Source organism: Phoca vitulina, unplaced genomic scaffold (genome assembly GCF_004348235.1).
Source record: "Phoca vitulina isolate PV1807 unplaced genomic scaffold, GSC_HSeal_1.0 scaffold5, whole genome shotgun sequence".
Lineage (NCBI taxonomy): Eukaryota > Metazoa > Chordata > Mammalia > Carnivora > Phocidae > Phoca > Phoca vitulina.
The window spans coordinates 55,055,385-55,073,513 of NW_022589708.1; the positions used below are offsets into that span (position 1 = coordinate 55,055,385).

Genomic DNA, 18,129 nt, shown 5'->3' on the forward strand with positions numbered 1-18,129 from the left:
GCCCCTGTCTGGAGATAGCTTCTTATGTAACGCTTCATTCATGCCTTACTGCTCCTAAGAAATTGGCCATGTTGGTCTGCCGGCTTCCACCAGTTCAGTTTTTTAGACTGTGTTTCTCCTTCCCAGTTTTTTTACTTCACTTCCTCTCAAGACTCTAAAACAGAGCATACAAGATGCTTTTTAATCCTAAGTATTTTTTTTAATTGTTTGATACTACTGGGAAGCAGAAGAGAATTATGCTTTTCTCTGTCCACCCTCTTACTCCTCCTCTACCCCCTAAGTGGGGGTGGAGGGTATAGTACAAAAGTTGACTTTACTCAGAAATTTGTGAAGTTGTTCCTTTGCTTACTTTATATAAATACCCTCTCCACCTCCCAACCCCCCCCCCAGTTGTTTAAAGATATTCTACTTTTTCTTAGATGTTCCCAAGGAAGAATTTTTAGTTCATTTTTAGCAATCAGTTTGGTGGTTATTCCCAGGGAGCTAGCTATTCTTCTGAATTATTCAGTAATTATTCTGTACCTGAATGAGGAAAATCTCCTTGGCTCACAGAGGTTTCTTTCCTGGTTAGACTTACTCCCTGACCTATCAGTCACCTCCTTTCCTTTCTGTGGTTGTGGCTCAACATGTCTCAGAAATGGATTCTCTATCCTAGGTTTTTCTTGCAGCAAACTCACCAGACTGGCTGGATTCCCTTTTGGTTAACTTCGGCGCCTTCCGGTATCTTAAGCCAAGTCTTGGCCTACTCTAATGAGGGGAGCTGCTAACCATCCTTCAACATTATCTTGCCCATTTTCAAGGCTGCGTTTAACAAGTAAACATATATGTATCATAAATGCCTGTGGTTGTATATTTTGGTTTTGTTGTTTTATAAATTAATCACCTGTGACTTTTAGATTCTTTGTTTGGTGTTTCTCTCCAGTAGTCACCCAACCCTTATTAATAAATTATTCCTGCACATAGCTATATATAGTCTTTCCTTTTTCTTTCTGTAGGGGTTTCTATAAAAATATTCATGGATATGGGGCACCTACGTGGCTCAGTTGGTTAAGTGTCTGACTCTTGATTTCGGCTCAGGTCATGATGTCAGGGTCGTGAGATTGAGCTCTGGGTGGGGCTCTATGCTCCATGGGGAGTTTGTTTGAGATTCTCTCTCTCTCCCTCTGCCCTGCTCACATGTGCGCGTGCGCTCTCTCTCTCTCCCTCAAATAAATAAATAAATCTTAAAAAAAAAAAAAAAATATATATATATATGCATGCACACGGATAGAAAAAATACATAAAAATCAAAATAGTTCTTTAAGGGGGTGCCTGAGTGGCTCACTTGGTTAAGCATCCAACTCTTGATCTCAGCTCTGGTCTTGATCTCAGGGTTGTGAGTTCAAGCCCCTCGTTGGGCTCTACACTGGGTGTGGAGCCTATTTAAAAAAAATTTTTTTTGTTAGGTTATAGGATCATAGGTATCTGCATTCATACTTATTTTTAATGTTCTTAAAAAAACAAGTAATGGGGCACCTGGCTGGCTCAGTCAGAAGAGCACGTGACTCTTGATCTCAGGGTTGTAAATTTGAGCTCCACGTTGGGTGTAGAGATTACTTAAAAATAAAATAAAATAAATAAATATATAAATATATAAATAAAAATAACAGTTCATCAAATGATATGCCTAAAGTAAATGCTAAATGGTCTAGTTTTTTATGCAACTGCATAGTCAGGTTATTAAATTCAAGAAACCACTGAAATTAAAGTTAGTATCATTCAATAATTCTTAACCTTAGAAATTAGTTACAAACATCTGTTATTACAAGGCAGAATTAGTGGAGTGGAATTAGGAAGAAACCAGACTTGTTCGGTTTTACACTTTAATGATGTAGAAATATGTCTAAACATCTTAGAGGACAGTAATCAAAATTGCTTTTTGAAAAGTTGGGCCTGTCTTCAAAAAGGAATTTTCCAAAGTTAACTAGATTTTTAAAAAACTCAAAAAACAAAAACCAAACTACTAAATGTTGCTTTTAAATGTACCTAAATACTCTGGAATCTTGGGTTTGGGAAAACCTGTTGTGCTATTTGGTTGACTGTTATACTTTATGGTAGGGAACAGTTTTTTAAGACCTGTAATAAAGAAGTGCATTATGATTGCCTCACTCTTTCATATCCAATTCAGTATTTTTTTCTGAAATAGTGATCTAAATAAAGCTAGAGGTTCCACATTTTATATACAATATCGTTAACATTGTATTTTTTTTTTTTGCATTGTTGGAAATTTTTAATTAAATGGAGGTCATTTATAGCAGCTTATAAGATTTATATCAGTGATTTTTGTTTGAGAGAAACTCTTGAACCATTGCGTGTTTTGATCAAGAAGTAGGAACACCGTCACCTTTTCATAAATTATTTTAGGTAAATTTAAAATTTCATCCTAGATGTTTTCCTCTGCCCAGCACACTTTCCTTTATCACCACTCCCTTGGTGCTTGTTAACAGAAGCAAATTAATTTTAGTATTAGCTTAAGCAAAATACAATTAGGAAGACCAGTCTGCTGAGGAAGTAGTCATATATATTTCAGAGCTAAATACAAATAATTTCTAAGTTACATGCTGTTTTGGATAGTCCGTGTTACATCTCTGCTTTATTAGGAAGGATAATTATGATTCAGATGCTCTAATTTTAACCTTGACTGACATCATTGCAGTTCAAGGCATTTAACCAGAATTTATTAGATAGGAGTATCTCTAAGATTGTGTTATCACATATATTACTGCTGACTGGTTTTATACTGCTGATGAAACAGCTGCAATGATTATTTTGTTCTTGTAGATTTTATAAATGAAGATAGAATATAAAAGTCCCAGGAAACTCACCATATGTATTTTTAAACCAATACAAATGAAAACTGTGTTGGCCTGTAGCAATCTAAAGTGTATTCTTGTATTTATAGTATTCATCAAAGTATTAAGCGTGCATTTGTTAAAAGTTCTGCATTCTGTTCGTGTCTGAGTTGAAAGCCTAATTAATGTAAATGTGCCTTTTTGTGCATGGTATTCATGGTTATGTCATGAAGATATCTTTATACTGGATAAGATAATAACCAGTGCTTATTGAAAGTCTATAGTGGGTGAGGCACTTTATGTATAATTTAGAATTTCATTTAAGTCTTATAAAAGGTGTGTCAACTAATCATTATCTCCATTTTGTTATGAGGATGTTGAAGTTCAAAGAAGTTAAGAATCTTGCTTACATCATGTAAGCAGGTTAGTGGAGGTTAATTGGATTTGAATCCAGGTCTGACTCCATTGCTCATGTGTGCCGTATTTTTTCTTCATAATATGTCCATTCTGCGGACTGTACAAGTCCTAAAAAGTTAACCTCCTTTTCCGCAAACTTGATGAAAATCTAGATTTACTAATAGACAAATTTGGGATATCCTTTACTCTTGTGAGATGATTCATCTCATGTTCTTTAAATGACCCAACATGACATTAAAAATATTATTTGCTTTCCCATAGTTCAGTTTGTCACTCAACATTTACGAGTACCTGCGTTGTGAGATTTTATCAAGTGAGGCAGACCTGGGTTTTGGCCCTCTGTATTCAGCACATACTTCATGAACGCCTGTTTTACGCCAGGTTCCAAGTGTTAGAGTGTCAGTGGCTGGCAAAAGCAGACACAGTTCCTGCTGGCTCTGGAGCTAGTATACCTGGGTTTCAAGTCTTGGTTCCACTTTTACCTCTTAATAACTGTATGACCTTAGGTTCTTAGCCCTCGTAAGTCTCTGTTTCTTCACCTGAAAGAAGGAAAGAATTATAGCACCTTTCTTAGGGTCATTGTGAGGATTAATTGAGATCACGTAGGTTCGTAGTGTTGGTATCAGGCACGTAATGAAACAATAAGCATTACTTTTTAATATCCTCTTTAAAATAGCGATTGAACTATGAAGAAATTTCTTTTAAAAAATAACAAGCTTCATTAGTATTATTAGCTTCAGTCTGGGATGGTAGTCATCTTTTCTTACTTGCAAAGTCTCAGTAAGTGTTTGATTTGCTCTGCACACAGCCATATACATTTTAGAAATATAGTACACTATATTTTTATTTTTCGTATTTTTTTTTTTTATTTTTCGTATTTTAAAGACAGTGCTAGAGGCATTGCATGGGATAATTCCAAATACAAGAGTGTGTATGTTTGGCTTGTGGCAAGTAAACTATTTTTTTATTACTTTTCTTTTGAAAAAGAAGATTAAGAGTCACTTTGTGATTTATTCTGTAAAGCAATGAGAATAATGAGAATTTCTGTGAGAAGAATTTTAAGGAAGAAATTCTTCATTGACTGCAAAGAAAAATATGACAACATCACTCTGACTTATGGTTGGCATTTTGTATGATTTCTTGAGTCTTTTTTAATGGAAAGTATTTCTAAATATTTTAAGAAATGGGAAAATTGAAAATGATATTTTCTGTATACTTAACAATACAGTATTTATGCACTTGGCTATGTAAGTCCAAATGCAACTAACTGAATTTAAAAAGGTACATGTATAAAGAGTTATACAGGAGTAATTAATCTAGTCAAATATCCTTCTAGATTATTAAATTGTTTTAGAATATTATGATCTATCAAGAGTGTGAGGATGAGTTAAATGCATCCAGCTATGATTTCTTTTAGAGACATGCATTAAAATGAATGACAGATTTCTTTAAGTAGTAGTTTCCATCAGTAATAATTTGTTACGACAGTTAAATTCTTTTTGTGAATTCATGCAAAAACTTACACTACCTCTAAGGAGATTTGTTCAGTGATATCTCCTGTAAAAAGATATGTCAGGGCTATTTTCATTATCTGTAATGAAATCTTGTTAGAGAAAATCTTGCTTTGACATTAAATCATTCTCATTTTTTTCATTACCAAAGTCCAAATGCCAAGGAAAAGTCAACTCACAAGCTGGAGAGGTATGTAAACAGTTCAGTTACAGTGAACTGTTCTGAAGTAGATTTTACTATATTTTTCCATTTTCATAGTTCCTTTAAAGCCTGATTAAGCCATGTTAAAGCACATAAGAGATAATTTGATGTTTTATTAGAAACATTTTTCCCGTTATACATAAAAGAAGATTGTGTGGTTAATATGGAATTTTGGTTTGTTTGTTTTTTTTTTAATGTGGATTTTTTAAAGGACTTCTTTGTATAATAGATTTTAAAATATTTCCTTTAGTATGTGCAGCCAACTTTTGCATTACCTTTGATTTTGTAAGTGGAAGTCAGAGTTCTGAGAATGAATATTAGCTTTGCTGCTAATTTATTCTAATTTATTCTTTTTTAATGTGTAAGCAAACTTTTGGCATATATGCTAATTTATGTAACCTCAGTTAGGATTTAAATTTATTAAGATTAAGATTTAGTTACCTGTTTTAATTGTTAGATTTTAAAGGAGCAAATTTAAGATATAATTTATTCTTAGAAGCTAAAGAAAATGAGAGGTGTAGAAATTATTTAGCTGCTCTTTGGGAGGGAAGAAATGCACTCACATTTAGAGCTAAGTTTCTGCATTATTTCATTGAGAAGCCAAAATAAAACAATTACAACTTCCTATTTAGCATGAGGTTAAAGAAATTAACACAACTCAGTGAGTTTGAGATTTGCATCAAAATAGGTATTGAAAAGAATAAAGTTCTTTCATAAGAATAATGTTTAGTGATGCTCATTTAATATTTTTGAGCTTGAAAAATAGATTCATAGGATGGTTCTGAAAATGAACTCCTTTATTATTTTGATACCACATAAGCTGTTAAGGCTAAGTTATCCATGCTGTGTTGGAGCTCAGCCTGCAAAGAAATGAATTTACTGATTTTTGTCACTTGCAAGACCAGCGAGGGTTACTGTAGCCTGCCAGTTGACTACATCAATGCATAGTACTGTGTGAAATCATCAAGTGGTACTCTTTGTTTTGAAAGTGATACATGTAACTTTTTATTGTAACTATTAATACAAGCAAAGAAGCTAGTAGTGCTTTTATTTATTTTTTATTGTCATTACGCAGTTTTCTAGGAATGTTCAGCAATATGTCAATTCAGCTGTAATTCTAGTATGAAATACAGGAACTATGAATAAGCTTTTGGTGCCTGCCATTAAAATTAAATCAATAACTTTAATACCTTCTTACAATTACATTTGGTTTCACTATAGCTCTTAGTACATCTGCACATTTCTTTTGCTCTCAGTAGTTAATTTTTACCAGTTCAGTTTCTTTGTAGTTTTATAGAAAAGATTTTAAATCTTATAGCCCCTTAACATATTTTATTACCATTTACTTAAATGAATCATAGATAATGTACATGCTTGTTCATTGTGCAAGTACCCAAGACATTCTGATTGAAAGACAGCTTCAGGAGAAATAAACAAATAGCAAAGCATTCAGTCTTTATTTACAATATGTAGAACATCATTGTTTTCATTATAAGAGTCTGATCAGCAGGAACACCCTTGAGAAGGACATCTTTAGTGATAGAATTTACATACCGTTAGCTCACAGTAATTGATTAGCAGCAGGGCTCTGAGTACAGAGCTGGCCCGGCACACGTTATTCGGGATGCCTTTGATGCTGTGGTTTTCCGAAGCTTGCTGGCTGCATGCTTGTTGCCTTTGTTCATGACACAGGTAATTACTTGATAAAATGAAGTGCATCGCTGTGAACAATTGACCCTTTGGAACAATCCAGGCTGGTCAGCAGTCTAAAACCACACTTTAAGGCCATCATTATAGCCTCAAACTTAAGAGTTTCCAGGGTACAGACAAAGGTGTTGTCTTCCTTTAGTACAAGTCGAGTGCCATTTTCAGACTTTATGAAGTATTTAAATTGAATGATATTTGATGATATTGAAAACTCCTCTGGAAATCCATCCAGCCTGCTTTTGGACACCAGAACAATGCGAGATTTGATTTTTGATATGAAATCAGGAGCATTACAGAAAATTCTCAGTCCTTGTGAGCGATCGTGGTTATCTGTTATTTCCAAGAAAGTAGTCTCTCTGGGTGTTAGCTGTTCTTTTTCCCACCTGGATTTCACTTCCTCCGCCAGTCCCTTGAGCTGAAAGAATTCTGCTTCTTGTGCAAGAAGTTGATTTTCTCGAAACCCTTCGGGCAGTAGAAGTTCTCCATTTCGTAGGAAGTTTAGGACATGCCTGAAGAGGAGTCCATCCCTGTCTATGAAATAATGACCATCAGCATCAAACGGGCAGAGGATTTTTCCATTTACTATACCTTCAAGGAAAGTGTCTGGGTACTTGGTCAGTGTTTGTTTTTGAGTAATGTATAAATATCCACCAACGTTGAGGGTCATCAGTGTGGATTTGCAGTTCTTTCCTCGGTCAGCATCTTCCAAGCTGTTGTGTTTCCCTTCATACTCCTTTTCTTTTTCTCTTCTGTTTATTTTACGCTCCATTTTTGAAAATGCTATTTCAGCCTGTTCTTCTTGGCTTTGAGATTTTTAAAAAAGAAACACTACCACACAAGCACGCCTTTATTCAGCCCCAGCCTGGTGATGGAATGGAAATGCGGGCAGCGCCGCCTGCGCTGTCAGCTCGGTTTTGCAGTAGGTGGCGTATCAGCTACGTGTGCGGGAGCTTTCTGGAGTAAGACAGGGGGAAAAAAAAAAGATAATTTGCATTTAACTGTATGGGGGAAGGAATTTGTTGTTTAAAGATTTTCATGTATATTCTTTGAAATAATAAAAGTTACTCAGAATAAATTGAATTTCCTCTTAGCAGTTAAGCAATTACAAACATTTAATTCTCCAGCTGAGTTTGAGTGTGTTTCCATTTCTAAATGTCTTTAAAGTTATTGCTCAATCAGGCAAGGTTAATATTGAATAATATTGTTAACTTTTGGAGAGTAATGTATATTGAATTAGTAACATCTTTTAAAGTAAATCATAAACAGGAAATCTAAAGAGAAAGGAAGTAGGTGTATAGAATCTTTTCTCCTATAAAAAGTCACATATTTCACAGTGGTGTAGTCATTTTAGAGACCCAAATGAGAATATTTAAACCTGTTATTTGTGATATTGCACTTGAATTTAATTGAATTTGCATGTAATTCTGATTTGGGGATTTTTAGCATGTGAGAAGAAATTTTCTTAAAGCCCTTTAACAGAAGAGTCAGTTAATTAATGTGTTAATTAATTAGTTAATTTATTTATTTATTACCCTAAAGGGAAAACATCAAATATATAGGCTTTGCAGTAATCATTTACATTTCTTTTTGGTTAAGATTTCCTATGGAAAATTCATAAGCTTCTTTTGCCCTAAAGCTGCTCCAGTGCTGAACAAAGACTTGGGCTGCTGTAGGAAATACTGTAACTGCGTGTGTACGCGTGTGCACGTGCATGTGTGCGTGCGTGCGTGCTTTCACACACGTGCATGTGTTTCAGAAGATAAAAGATTCAGAATACCTTCTATAAAACAGTGTCATGGTAAATTTCACTGTTTTTTTTTTTTTTCGTTATTGTTGGTCTCTCCCCTCCCTTCCCCGCCCAGTCTTCACAAAAGGCAAGAGAAAGGGCCAAAGACAGCTTTTTTTTTTTTTTTTTTTAACTTGGGAACTGGAACAGTGTTGAGTCTGGTGTTTTTCCCATTTCTTTCTTTTTTTTTTTTTCTTTCCTCCTTCCCTTGTAACTTGCCTTCCAAAGCATTTTAGAGATCTGAGCTTTTATTTCTAGAGTTTAAAGGCCCAGTGGTAAGAAATGTGAACATTTTCCCCTGTACACTATTATTTGACTGGTCTATCTGCTAAATTATTCTGAGGAACTACATTATTATCAGAATTAAATTATATTTAATATTAAATTGACTTCTATTACATTAAAGGTATTTTTAAATTATTCAGCTGTATGTTGGTGGAAATATTGGAGCAGAGTCTTCTAAAAATGCTTATTACCTTGTATTTTCTCTAAACAATGTTAGATTTTCTTCAGATATAAAAAATGATATCCTTAATTATAGCAGGTAATATCTTGATCATTGAGATTATCAAAAGTCCATTGAAATTAAACTAGAAATCTAATGCATAAACATTTTTAGAGCTGAGTTTTTGCTTAGAAACCATAAAATTCAACCTCCTCATTTTACCAAAAATAAAATTACACTCTAGAGAGTTTTTATTTAGTGTTTTATCTAGAACTTTACAGCTTGTTAATGGTAAGCCAGCACTTGAACTAAACCTTCCTCTCAGTCCTGCATCTTTTAAGAAGAGTTTACTCTTATATTCGGTTTCTCTTTTTTTAAGATTTTGTTTTATTCATCAGAGAGCAAGCACAAGCAAGGGGAGCGGCAGGCAGAGGGAGAGGGAGAAGCAGGCTCCCCACTGAGCAAAGAGCCCGAAAGGATCATGACCTGAGCCAAAGGCAGACACTTAACCCACTGAGCCACCCAGGAGCCCCATATTCTAACAGTTTCATGTGTGTGTTGATTGTGTTGTTTTGGATTCAAGTCTTTTTCTATGGATCAGACTTAAGAAATATTGAATATATTTTTTTGGTACAACTTTGGAAGTGCATGGGGTTCATATGTTTATAGTCACTGCACCATGTTATAAGCAGAATCAACAAAGGCATAATAATTTCATTGATAGACCTAGTCCTCTTTAAATGAACTTTATGAACATCAGAATCAATAGAACATAACTAGTATAGTGATGGAACCCAGGTTTTGTGTGTTTAAATCAAGTGATGTAGTAGAATACCATGTAATACTAGGCCTTCCTTACGTCCTCTTTGGCCCGTTTGTAGAAGCCGTCATGGGGAAATAAAGCTAGTGCTGCCAGAAGATGGGCTTTCCCAGGATGGGAAGGTGAGGCAGGGCTGCTGCAGGTTGGACTGCTGCCTCTACAGTCATCAGTCCAGGGCTGCCTTACACTTGCTAACTCACTTCTGGCTTCTGCTCCCTGATTTTTATTCTTTGTTTCTGCTGGCTTGCCTTGACAGACTCTGAACCACCCGTGTGTGCCCCTGACCCTTGTTTCTCACTCGACTTCACTCTGGTGTTCTTGGCTTCTGCACACCTGACATGTATGATTTGTTTGCCACCCCCATGGCCAGGCAACAAGAGTGTAACAGAGGCTTTGTCTTAGTGCCTGACTAGAAGTTGATAGGAATCCATCGCACTTTTCTTTTGTGTACTGCTGCCCCCAACTTGCAGTCTTAGAAAAAGAAGAATGGCTCCCGGTAGGCCTCACTTTATCCCCGTTACTCCACATCATCCCCTTTAAAGTAACATGATTGCATCTTACAGAAGTGGCAGGGGCTTGTTATCACTGCTGCCTATTGTGGTACACCTGCCCCTTACAAGAAAGCCATGTTGTTTCTTTATTCTATTCTATTCTAAGTTTGTATTTGCCTGCTTGGGTGGGTGGAGGGTGGGGAAAGCTTGTCCTGGACATTGTCAGTCAGGTCCACATAGCCCTAAGACTATAAAAATCGTGCTTTAGTACCTATGCCAGGGAAAACGTGGTGTGATCATCTTTCTCCACATTGCTGCAGATATAAACTGCAGTTAATCAGTTCAACAGTTTCAGCAAAAGGCTTAACCCAGGGGCGCCTGGGTGGCTCAGATGGTTAAGCATCTGCCTTCGGCTCAGGTCATGATCCCGGGGTCCTGGGATCGAGCCCCATGTCTGGCTCCTGGCTCGGCAGGGAACCTGCTTCTCCCTCGCCCTCTGCCTCTCCCCTGCTTATGCTTGCTCTCTCTGTCTCAAATGAATAAAATCTTTTTTTAAAAAAAAGGCTTAACCCACATGTCAAAGATTAGCTCACTTAGATCCACTTGACCGCTAGACTTGAGGATTGCGTCTCCTTTGCAGACAGAAGGTTTTTTTGTTTTTTTGTTTTTTAAGAGTAGGGGGGCCCTGTTTTCACTCAGCATCCTAGACCTTTATTAGAATTAGAGCACCTTTATCTTAAACATCTGTAATCACACAAATAAAAGAGCCCTTTAGCCAACTTTGAGGATTTGAACAGTACCATTGTTACGTTCTTGGTATAAGTCAATCCATTAGTTAGGGCCAGTGCCTAATCAAATTCTAGCAAAATCTTCCACTAATATGATGATGCTAAATCCTCCACTACCTGCATTAGGCAGAACTTACTCCAGGCCAGTGGGAGGAGTTTCCATCTTATCTACCAGCTCCTGATGGAAAATGAGGTCATTGTCATTGCCATGATTGACACAGGATGTCATCATAATATATGCTTGCTCCATTTATATGCCATGGAAGGAAGTAGAACCTCACCAAGAAGGTAATCTCTCTTGGTTGGAAGATACAAGATTTGATGATCCCCCTCTAAGCTCAACATATCACTCCTCTATGAAATTCAAACATTCCTTTTCAAGGAAAAGGGTTGGTCTTAGGAGCTGCCTTTAAAATAAGAACATTGGGGACACCTGGGTGGCTCAGTCAGTTAAGCGTCTGCCTTTGGCTCAGGTCATGATCCCAGGGTCCTGGGATGGAGCCCCACCTTGGGCTCCCTGCTCTGCAGGGAGTCTGCTTCTCCCTCTCCCTCTGCCCCTCCCCCAACTCGTGTTCTCCACACACCCTTCTCTCACTCACTCTCTCAAATAAAGAAAATCTTAAAAAAATAAAATAAAATAGGAACATTGTGCTTCTGCCTCTACAGTCTCCACCTATACCAGATCTTTTTGGTTGATTTTACCTCCATGTGTTCTGCCTATCTTTTAAAAAAGATTAGTTCCTATTACCTTAGAAAGAAAGTAAAAGCAACTACAGCTAGTGCAGCTGCTGTCATTTTTTACTTAAATCTGGGACTCTGTGTCCTGGACTTTGCCACATTTTTTCAAGCTTATTGATCTGGGTCTTTCTTTCTCACTTGAATATGATGCCCACCTCTACCTGACTCCATGATGATAGCTTAATCTGTTCATGTTCCCAAATCTGGTTAACCCTTGGCCATCTTACTTTTATGTCCTCTGATTCCTCCTTGCTTTGAACTGTGGCTTTCACAAGCTAAGTTTCTCTTTTTTAATGTGTGGCTTACCTCTTTTTCATAGTCTTCTGTTAATAGCATTTAATATGAGAAACATTTGTTTCGATATTCAGCTATGACTTTTACTTTAGCCTCTGTGTTAAAAAATAAAAATTAATTGAAAATAAAAATAAACTACAATGTAATGTATTAACATTTTAAGAATCAAGGATTTTTCCATGTTAATCTAATTCTGTTTGAATGCCAAAAGTTTAGTTTAGTTTCGAAATACAAAATCATCTGCATTAGATGTTGTCTGGTACTGGGATTGTACTAATACAAGTGCTGCCTCCCCTGCCTTATGGAGCTGATTGGCCACAGTATCTAACCAACTATGCAGGGTGCATGACTCCCCCTAGGAATCATTGGATATAACCTCTGATAGGAAGGTGATGTGGATAGGTAATTCTAGTCAGGTAAATATGTTTGTGAATGTTTTGTAGTGCTGAACTGAGTCTTCAGAGAAGCCCAGGAATCTTTGCTATATTGGCAAACCTTTAAGCCTCATTTGTGAGTATAGAAAAGAATAAAAACTATGTATTAAAAGGAGCACAAATAAAAATGACAGAATAAATGAGAACTTCAAGCAAAATTCCATCCCACATTTCTTTGCTTTTCATTAATTTACAGAGATGACTTTGAAAACAACTTACAAATCCTATTAATTTATATTTTAAATATACTTTGAGAGATGAGTGTTTCAGGGAAAGCAGTGTTTTATAATTGCATAAGCAGAAGTCATTTAAGTTTTTTAAAATGAATTTTCTCTTTTTTCAAGTGTAGCCTATGCATTATTATTCACTGGAAAATTCTTTTGTAACCAGATGAGCAAAAAGCATTTTCATGAGCCATCAAATGAACATTGAAATTATATTATTGTATAGAACTCATTTTTATAGTGCTGTTTGGCAAAATGGAATTTTGCCTTCTCTTTGGGAAGAAGATATTTTTTAAAATGTTAATAACCACTGTCTACAATCTCAAAATGAGGGACATGACTTTGAAAACTTGTAAAGGTAATATTTTATGAAATCAGTGACCAGGGGTGCCTGGGTGGCTCAGTGGGCTAAGCGTTCAACTCTTGATTTTGGCTCAGGTCATGATCTCAGGGTTGTGGGATGGAGCCCCCTGTCAGGGTCCCCGCTCAGTGGGGAGTCTGCTGAAGATTCTGTCCCTCTCTCTCTACCTTTTCCCCTTGCTTGTACACACTCTCTCTCAAATGAACAAATCTGTAAAAAAAAGAAAAGAAATCCGTGACCAAAAAAATCTCTGTTCCTAAATGCTGTCCCCTACCAGTCACCATTCCTTTTTTTATCCTTTTTTCTTTAGATCCTCTTGTGTCTTTATTGGTGAGATGGTGTGGAGGAAAGAGACGGGGGCCTGAACAGTAGGACAGGATATGATGGTTCGTACGAGCAAATGCAGTTTCTTAGAGAGTACAGTGATTGTAAATTAGGGATGGAGAAGTCTTCCATGTTGCACATTTTTTCCCATCTAACATTTCTAAAATCTTTTTTTTTTTAAAGATTTTATTTATTTATTTGACAGAGAGAAAGATAGTGAGAGCAGAAACACAAGCGGGGGGAGTAGGAGAAGGAAAAGCAGGCTTCCTGCCGAGCAGGGAGCCCGAGGTGGGACTCGATCCCAGGACCCTGGGATCATGACCTGAGCTGAAGGCAGACGCTTAACGACTGAGCCACCCAGGCACCCTAACATTTCTAAAATCTTATGTCTTAAAATCATGGCAGTGGTTTGTTTTAGTGACATATAAAATAATGTATATTATAGCTGTTGCTGTCTTAGAGTTGATGAAATATTTGAGCAGTTCTGTGAGCTCTACTATCTTCATACCACCAGAAAATAAAATTATAATAGAGATGCAGGGAGAGGAAGAAAGAGGGCCTGGAGGTGAGGAACAATATTAGGGCAGCAGTTTTAAACTCTGGCTACTGCATATTAGAATTATCTACTGACATAAAAACATCACCATCTCTTGCCCTCCTCACAAGCCAGTTAGAATAGAATCTCTGGCTTTGGGCCCAGTAGTTTTTAAAAAGCTCCCCAGGTGATTCTAATGATCAAGCAGAGTTGAAGAACCACCATATTAAGGAAATCAATGAGTTCAGGAAAGGGAACTTATCTCAGAGGAGTTCTTAGTGGTGGGGACATAATTTCTACCCTGTAGTTGTGAGGATACTTAACAAAGTATCTTGAAATTCATAAAGAACTAAACTAGTGTATGGCATCACTACTGTTACCAATTAAACATAGTGAAGAGAACAGGAGTTATTGAAGCTGAAATTATTGAAACTTGAATCATATTAGTTGATTTAAAAATATGTGCCATTGGATTGTCTATAAGTATTTCATTAATATTGTATCCCTCAACCATATATTGCAGTCTTTCTAAGTGCAAGGGTCTGTATTTTTCTTTCTTGGTATCACTCATCTTAACCAGTACAGTGTTTGGCACTATTTAATAATAGAGCATTATAGTGAAAGTCTGTTCCCTTGGAGACTTAATCTTTCCTGGAAGGATTTGTTTTTCTTATCCATTTAATCACTTTTGCTATTGTTTTTAAATTATCCCTAATTTCAAGTGCAGCAGCCAAAGCTGGATTGCACCCTTTGATGAAAGTCTAACTAAAATAAAATGTTATGGTATTAGGATTTTCCTGCCCTTTTCCATTATTACAACACAGCATTATTTCATGTTTTTTATAAAGCTGTATTTTATTTCCAGGTTTTATCCAGCCCCTTATTCTTGAAAGCAACTTTGAGATTAGGGGTTATGTCTGTTTTTACATTAAAATGTCATGCCCACATCTGTATTGAAGAGGTTTTTATATTGGCTAATTATATACATGATGTAACAATCGTAAAGGACACTGTAATCTGAGGTATGGGAGGAGCAATAAATAACTTGTGGACTTGCTTTGTAAACATTAAAACAAAAATATTTGTTCTTAAGCTCATTCACTAAGTTATTTCTTTAATTAAGTCTGTTACGGCTTCTGTAGACTGATAGAACGGTCCAGATTCCTTTGTGCCTTTAAGGCCTCCATCTTTTTTTTTTTAAAGATTTATTTATTTATCATTTGAGAGAGAAAGAGAGAGTGGGGGTGGCAGGGAGGGGTAGAGGGCAAGAGAAAATCTCAAGCAGACTTCCCGCTGAGCACGGAGCCTGATGCCGCTCAATCTCATGACCCTGAGATCATAACCTGAGCCGAAATCAAGAGTCAGATAGGCTTAACTGACTGAGCCACCCAGGTGCCCCAAGGCCTTCATCTTTGATTTTGTACTTTAGCCAACCAGTTTTCTTTCTACTCCTGGGCAACCACTCTTGTCATTCACAGATACTTTTTTATCAGCATTACAGTGTCCCTTGTATAGGAATGTAATACAGCCTTCTTTCTTCTAGTCCATAGGTGAACAGTTGAGTAGTACTATGAGTGAGGAAGTTGAGATGTTTTCTAAATCTTAGGTCTAGTCCTCAAAATATGGTTTCAGTATTTGGTTAGAATTGGGAACTTCCAGTGTATTAGGCATATTTGTAATTTGAATTATTATATGAAAACATATTACATAAAGAGATAACTTTGGAGAATATTTATATGATTGCTCATTTGTTACTTTTGAGGTAGATAACCAAATCCTAACTCTGTAGTCTTACTGAAATCTGAACATGATCTTTTATTCCTAAAATTTTTGAAGGTTAAATGGAGATTAGAACATCAATTCACAAATTTGAATAGAATAAGGATCACCTTCTTAATAATAAAGAGATTGCAAGTTTGCCTAACTGGTTTGTTAAGATGCCAAGTAGTTTATATTGATAGGCCTTACTTGCCTGTGAAGGACAGGCAAAAAAACTTCCATGAATTTAAAATCTTAAATGAAAAGATTGGAAACTAGTAGGAATATTAAAAATGGTTTACCTTTTAAATTCACCTGCTCTGTGGAAATATTTTTTCTTCAGTCATTTTCCAGACGATAGACACAGATGTGATATAAATAAGAACCAAGAAAGTAGCTTCAAAAGTCATAAGGAACAGTCCAAAATCTTGGTCCTAGCCCACTTATCTGTGTTTTAACTGGAGTTGGAAGTGTTCTTAAAGCCCTCCACATTGAACTGGATCCAGATTGGCCTTGTGGAAATGAATGCCTATAATTTCCTGATGCCTAACATACCTGCTATCATTAATTACATGCCAATGCTGATAAATACCCTCCCTGCTTGTTTATTAGTATAACTTGTTTTCAACTAAGCATGCCCTTAAATTTGTAAAAAGTGCCTGTTATTTTTCTTGACTTCTTCAACATAGTCTATCTCAGTTGAGATAAAGAGCAGGAAGGTCTAGCTTAGAGCAGAAGTTTCTCGACATTTTGTTGTTGTTGTTCCCAGAAACAGTTTCTAATTTCTCTTCAAAGAAAATTTAATTATATCTAAGTCTTTTAGAAAATATAAGTGCAAAGTAAACACTAATGAAATGATAAAACATCTCCAGTTGGAAGAGAAGGCCAGATTTTTAAGTGAAAGAATTGGAACTAGATCTGAGATATCCCAGTAACTTCATTATGTAGATGCCAATGCTGAGAGATATGAAGTAGACTCGCCAAAATGCTATCACTATTTAGAGACAGAATCAGAACTAGAAACTCTTTTTTTATGGTATGTGTTTTGTATACTTGCCCTTTAAAATTTTCTCTCAATTTTTTTCTGAAAGTAGGGGGTAGGGTAGAGATAAATAAAATACTATTACCAATGGTGTGTGTTCATACTCATTAAGATTCTTTTGGTTACAAGTAACAGAAACCAGTAAGTAAATGGATCTAGCAAAAAAAAAGGCGGGGGTGGAGGGGAGAGAAAATTTAGAAAAGATTCTGGAATAATTCCCAGAATCCAATTCTGGTGTGGGTCCCTTAGTTTGAAATTCAGAGAGAGGGATAAACACACAGAGAGAAAGAGGGAGGAGACAAAAGCTATTGTTCACTCTGTTCCCACCACCTTCAGTGTCCTTCTGCCTCACCTGTGTGTCTGTCTTATAACCCTTAAAAATTTTTTCTTTGTGCAGTGGAGTCCCACAGCCCATAGGGAAGGACCAGTAGTCTGTCAGGTAGATTCAAAGTAGAGAATCATAAAATGATATTAATATGCATTCCTACTGCCTTAAACATTTTACCTTAAGAGTTAAGATGTACATTTAGCTACCAGTGTACATGTAGGATAAGGCCTTTGATTTCAGTATAATATGCTGATTGAGCATCTGCTTTCTCTTTCTTGAGAAAATTCAACCCATAATCTAGATTTACAATTTTGGCTTCTTAGAAAGGAGCAAGAATTTAGACACGGAAACAACACGAATGCAGAATCCTTCTAGACTTTTATGTTTCTCTTCTAGTCTCATGTTATCTCTCCAGTACCTACTTTGACAGTTTTTTTTTTTAGCAACTTACTTTTATATTAAGTCTTGCCAAAGCATTAAACCTGGTTTTCATAGAAACATCTCCTTCCCTGGTACTCATAATTAATGGGATTATATAATATATAATCAAATTGCATAATTACTAACAGTAAAACTAGCATAAACAAGTTCTAATATAGTTAGAGCAGAAGTGTGTGGGAGTACTAGAGATGAACCTAACTACCCACTATGGGCAAGCTATGGGCATCTGTCACTATATTTAAAAGAGGGGACTTGAGAGCATTGGTAATCTAGAAGTGGGGTAAGCAGAGGTCTATTAAAAGTGATTCTAGTGTATTAAAATGATTTATATACCTGTCATAGCTTCCTACTAGACCAGCAGCTCTCAAAACATGATCTGGACACTTTTGGGTAGAGGGATTCCTGAGACCTTTTCAAGGGGTCTGTAAAATCAAAACTATTATTCATAATAATACCAAGCCTTTTTGCCTTTTTCAGTTCTGATTTCCTAAACATTTCTTAGTTTTATTTCCTAATATGATAAATAGCAAGAGATCCAAACCCACATAAAAGCTCTGTGGGGGCCCTCAGTACTTTTTAAGAATCTCTGTCACAGAAATCATTTGAATGGCTGCACTAGACTCTGTACTCCTTAAGGATGGGAGCCATGTTT

The 18,129-nt window shown here is 36.2% G+C and overlaps 2 protein-coding genes across 7 annotated transcripts in view; one reads left to right on the forward strand and one right to left on the reverse strand.

Moving 5' to 3' along the window:
• GTF2F2 (general transcription factor IIF subunit 2) overlaps positions 1-18,129 on the forward strand; it is a 170,355-nt gene that overhangs the window by 60,658 nt on the left and 91,568 nt on the right. The gene's annotated exons all lie outside the window — the stretch shown is intronic.
• Positions 1,654-7,689, reverse strand: KCTD4 (potassium channel tetramerization domain containing 4). 3 transcript variants are annotated; one of them, XR_004299225.1, is made up of 3 exons: positions 6,516-7,689; positions 4,777-4,805; positions 1,654-3,787 (listed from the first exon to the last, which is right to left on the reverse strand). XR_004299225.1 is itself a non-coding variant. In XM_032402984.1 (1 exon), exon 1 carries the CDS (start codon positions 7,435-7,437, stop codon positions 6,658-6,660), a length of 780 nt encoding a protein of 259 aa, XP_032258875.1. In that variant the 5' UTR covers positions 7,438-7,689; the 3' UTR covers positions 6,206-6,657. The 3 variants fall into 3 exon arrangements, 1 of the variants encoding a protein (XP_032258875.1); XR_004299224.1 differs by lacking the exon at positions 4,777-4,805; XM_032402984.1 differs by lacking the exons at positions 1,654-3,787; positions 4,777-4,805 and having other exon boundaries at positions 6,206-7,689.